Source organism: Nicotiana attenuata, chromosome 3 (assembly GCF_001879085.1).
Source record: "Nicotiana attenuata strain UT chromosome 3, NIATTr2, whole genome shotgun sequence".
Lineage (NCBI taxonomy): Eukaryota > Viridiplantae > Streptophyta > Magnoliopsida > Solanales > Solanaceae > Nicotiana > Nicotiana attenuata.
Window position 1 is genome coordinate 8,143,218 of NC_031991.1, and position 3,963 is coordinate 8,147,180.

At 51.7% G+C, this 3,963-nt stretch overlaps 1 protein-coding gene across 1 annotated transcript in view; it reads right to left on the reverse strand.

Annotated features, from left to right (window-relative positions):
- LOC109224161 (RNA-directed DNA polymerase homolog) overlaps positions 1-1,660 on the reverse strand; it is a 13,489-nt gene extending 11,829 nt beyond the window's left edge. Inside the window, exon 1 of the mRNA XM_019388747.1 lies at positions 1,241-1,660. Coding sequence (XP_019244292.1) covers positions 1,241-1,660 — 420 coding nt within the window. The remainder of the gene's footprint in view (positions 1-1,240) is intronic.

Below are 3,963 nucleotides of genomic sequence, written 5' to 3' on the forward strand. Positions count from 1 at the left end.
ATGGAATCAAACTTCTTCAAGGTCCGTGGAAGTCCGGATACAAAATCCATGGTGATGCGCTCCTATTTCCACTCCGGAATCTCTATCTGCTGGAGCAACCCACCCGGGCGATGGTGCTCATACTTCACCTGCTGGCAGTTAAGGCATCTAGACACATAACCAACTATATCCATCTTCATCCACCTCCACCAGTAGTGCTGCCTCAGGTCCTGATACATCTTCGCGGCACCCGGATGGATGGAATACCGCGAACTATGGGCCTCTACTAGAATCATCCCTCAAAGGCCATCAACATTGGGCACACAAATCCGGCCCTACATCCTCAATACTCCATCATCTCCAATGGTCACATCCCTGGCATCACCACGCTGAACCTTGTCCCGAAGGACAAGCAAATGAGGGTCATCATACTACCGCTCCCTGATACGGTCAAATAGGGAAAACCGGGAAACCACACAGGCTAGAACCCGACTGGGCTACGAAAGATCCAATCTCACGAACTGGCTGGCTAAGGCCTGAACATCCATCGCCATAGGCCTCTCTGAAGCTAGTAAATATGCCAAACTCCCCAAACTCTCCGCCCGGCGACTCAAGGCGTCCGCCACCACATTGGCCTTGCCCGGGTGATATAGGATAGTGATGTCATAATCCTTCAGTAGCTCTAACCACCTCCTCTGACGCATATTGAGATCCTTTTGCTTAAGTAAGTGCTGCAAACTTTGATGATCAGTATAGATCTCACAAGGCACACCATACAGGTAATGACGCCAGATCTTCAAGGCATGAACAATGGCAGCTAACTCAAGGTCGTGGACAGGGTAATTCTTTTCATGTACCTTCAACTGTCTGGACGCGTAGGCAATCACCCTACCGTCCTGCATCAACACTGCTCCAAGGCCAACTCTCGAGGCGTCACAATAGACAGTATAAGACCCCAAACCGGTAGGCAACATCAAGATAGGGGCTGTAGTCAAAGCTGTCTTGAGCTTTTGAAAGCTCGCCTCGCACTCCTCTGTCCACTGAAATGGGGCACCCTTCTGGGTCAATCTAGTCATAGGGGCAGCAATCGATGAAAATCCCTCCACAAAACGACGGTAGTAACCTGCCAAGCCAAGGAACTGCGAATCTCTGTATCTGAGGACGGTCTGGGCCAACTCTGCATGGCCTCTACCTTTCTCGGATCCACCCGAATACCCTCGCTAGAAATCACATGGCCTAAGAATGCCACAAAACTCAGCCAAAACTCACATTTTGAGAACTTTGCATATAACTTTTTCTCCCTGAAGGTCTGTAGCACGGTCCTCAGATGCTGCTCATGATCTTCCCGACTCCGGGAATACACCAGAATATCATCAATAAAAACAATCACGAACGAGTCAAGATATGGCCTGAATACACTGTGCATCAAATGCATAAAAGCTGTCGGGGCATTAGTCAGCCCAAAAGACATAACAAGGAACTCGTAATGACCATACCGAGTCCTGAAAGCAGTCTTCGGGACATCTGGCTCCCGAATCTTCAACTGATGGTAACCTGAGCGCAAGTCAATCTTAGAGAACACCTGTGCGCCCTGAAGCTGGTCAAACAGATCATCAATGCGAGGCAAAGGATAACGGTTCTTCACCGTAACCTTGTTCAGCTGGCGGTAATCAATACACATGCGCATGGAGCCATCCTTCTTCTTCACGAACAAAATAGGAGCACCCCACGGTGAAACACTGAGTCGAATGAAACCCTTACCAAGCAATTCCTGTAACTGATCCTTCAACTCCTTCAACTCAGGAGGAGCCATACGATACAAAGGAATGGAAATGGGTTGAGTGTCCGGCAACAGATCAATGCCAAAATCAATGTCTCTATCAGGCGGCATGCCCGGAAGATCAGCTGGAAATACATCGGGATAATCACGTACCACTAGACCAGAATCAACAGAAGGGGTATCAACACTAACATCTCTCACATAGGCCAAATACGCGGCACACCCCAAATGCGGAGCAAAGTAAGAAGACACATAAGAGTAAGTAGAGCCCGGATCGAATAGAACCGATGCCTCTCTGTGACAAACAAGAATAATACCTGTAATGACGGAGTCGGAGGCAAGAACCTCAGTACGAGCAGGAATAGCATAATATCTGGCCCGGCCCCTCTCTCGAGGGCGACCTCTATCTCCCCGACCTCCGCCCCTAGCCGGCTGAGCAGGTGGGGTAGCCGTTGGAGCTGTGATCATGGCCTGAGAACTTTGAGGAGTACGCTGCGGCTGAGCAGCCTGTGAAGATGCACCCCTTCCAAGTCTGGGGCAGTCCCTAACCATGTGGCGTGTATCACCACACTCAAAACAAGCTCTGGGAGGACGTGGTGGCTGTGACTGGCTGAGACTAGGCCCGCTGGACTGACCTCTGGAAGCACCTCGCGCAGGAGGCGCGCTAGAAACTAGAGGTGCATAGTAAGGCTCCTGTGGTGTAGGCGGAGCTGGAGTACTGCCGGCTGCTGGAAGAGCTGAATGAACAGGGCGACCTGAATAACCTCTGCCATAACGACCTGCTGATGGGGTACGGGCACCAGAGTAGTGACCCGACTCTCGAGACCTCTTGGCCTCCCTCTCTCCTCGCTCCCTGGCGAGCATACCCTCAATCCTCCTAGCAATGCTCACTACCTGCTGATAAGGAATGTCCATCTCCAACTCTCGAGCCATGATAGACCTGATGGGCGGAATAAGGCCCTCAATGAACCTGCGAACTCTCTCTCGAACAGTAGCAACCAAAGCCGGTGCGTGCCTGGCCAACCTGGTATAACGGATGGCATACTCTGAAACTGTCATAGCACCCTGGCGCAAGTGCTCAAACTCTGCGCGCTATGAATCTCTGAGGCTCTGGGGAACAAACTCTCTCATAAACATGTCCGAGAACTGGGTCCAAGTCAGTGAAGCAGCCTCGACTGGACTGTCTAACTCATAAGTGCGCCACCAATCATAGGCAGCTCCCCGAAGCTGAAAAGCAGTGAAAGAAACCCCGCTGGACTCCACTATGCCCATAGTACGAAGAATACGATGACACTCCTCCAAAAATCCCAAGGCATCATCCGATGCTAAGCCACTGAACACTGGGGGATCATATTTCTTAAACCTCTCGAGTCTCCGCTGCTCGTCCTCTGAAGCAGCTGACCCATCCTCGGGCTGAACTGGTGCTGCAGGCGGTGGGGGAATAATCTCGGAAACCTGCTCAACCTGCACTCGCTGCTCAGGAGTGCGGACGGCGGGGGTCTGTGCTCCTCCCCCGGCCTGGGACGTGGCTGCAGCAAGGGGAAGCAACCCCGCCTGAGCCAAGGTGGTGTACATGCTCATGAACTGAGCCAAAGTTTCCTGGAGCGCTGGAGTAGTAGTGGCAGTAGTAGGTGTGCCGGGTGCTTGGGCTCCGGCTGGATCTGCTGGTGGTACCTCGGCGGCAGCTCGCGCAGGTGCTCTGGCTGCACCACGTGCGCGTCCTCGACCTCTACCCCGACCCCGGCCTCTGGCGGCGGCAGCAGGGGGCGTGGGTGCCTGATCATCTCGAGTAGTGCGTGTCCTNGTCTGATCATCTCGAGTAGCGCGTGTCCTCACCATTTGTGAGAGAATAGAAGACAAAAGTTTAGAATTGATGTCAAAAATATCGCACGACAAGGAATCCAAATGAAGTGAAGATTTTTCCTAAACAGTTACATAGCCTCTCGTAGATAAGTACAGACGTCTCCGTACCGATCAGCGAGACTCTAATAAACCGGCCTGTGTTCCGTGACTCCTATGAACCTAGAGCTCTGATACCAACTTGTCACGACCCTAGTTCACCAATTGTGAACACGTCATGACGGCACCTAGTCTTCACGACTAGGTAAGCCTAACACATTGCGAAAGTAACAACATTTGCGAAATTTATATTCGAAGCTAAATAACATGAGTAATGTATACAGTTGCCGCCTGGCACATACACT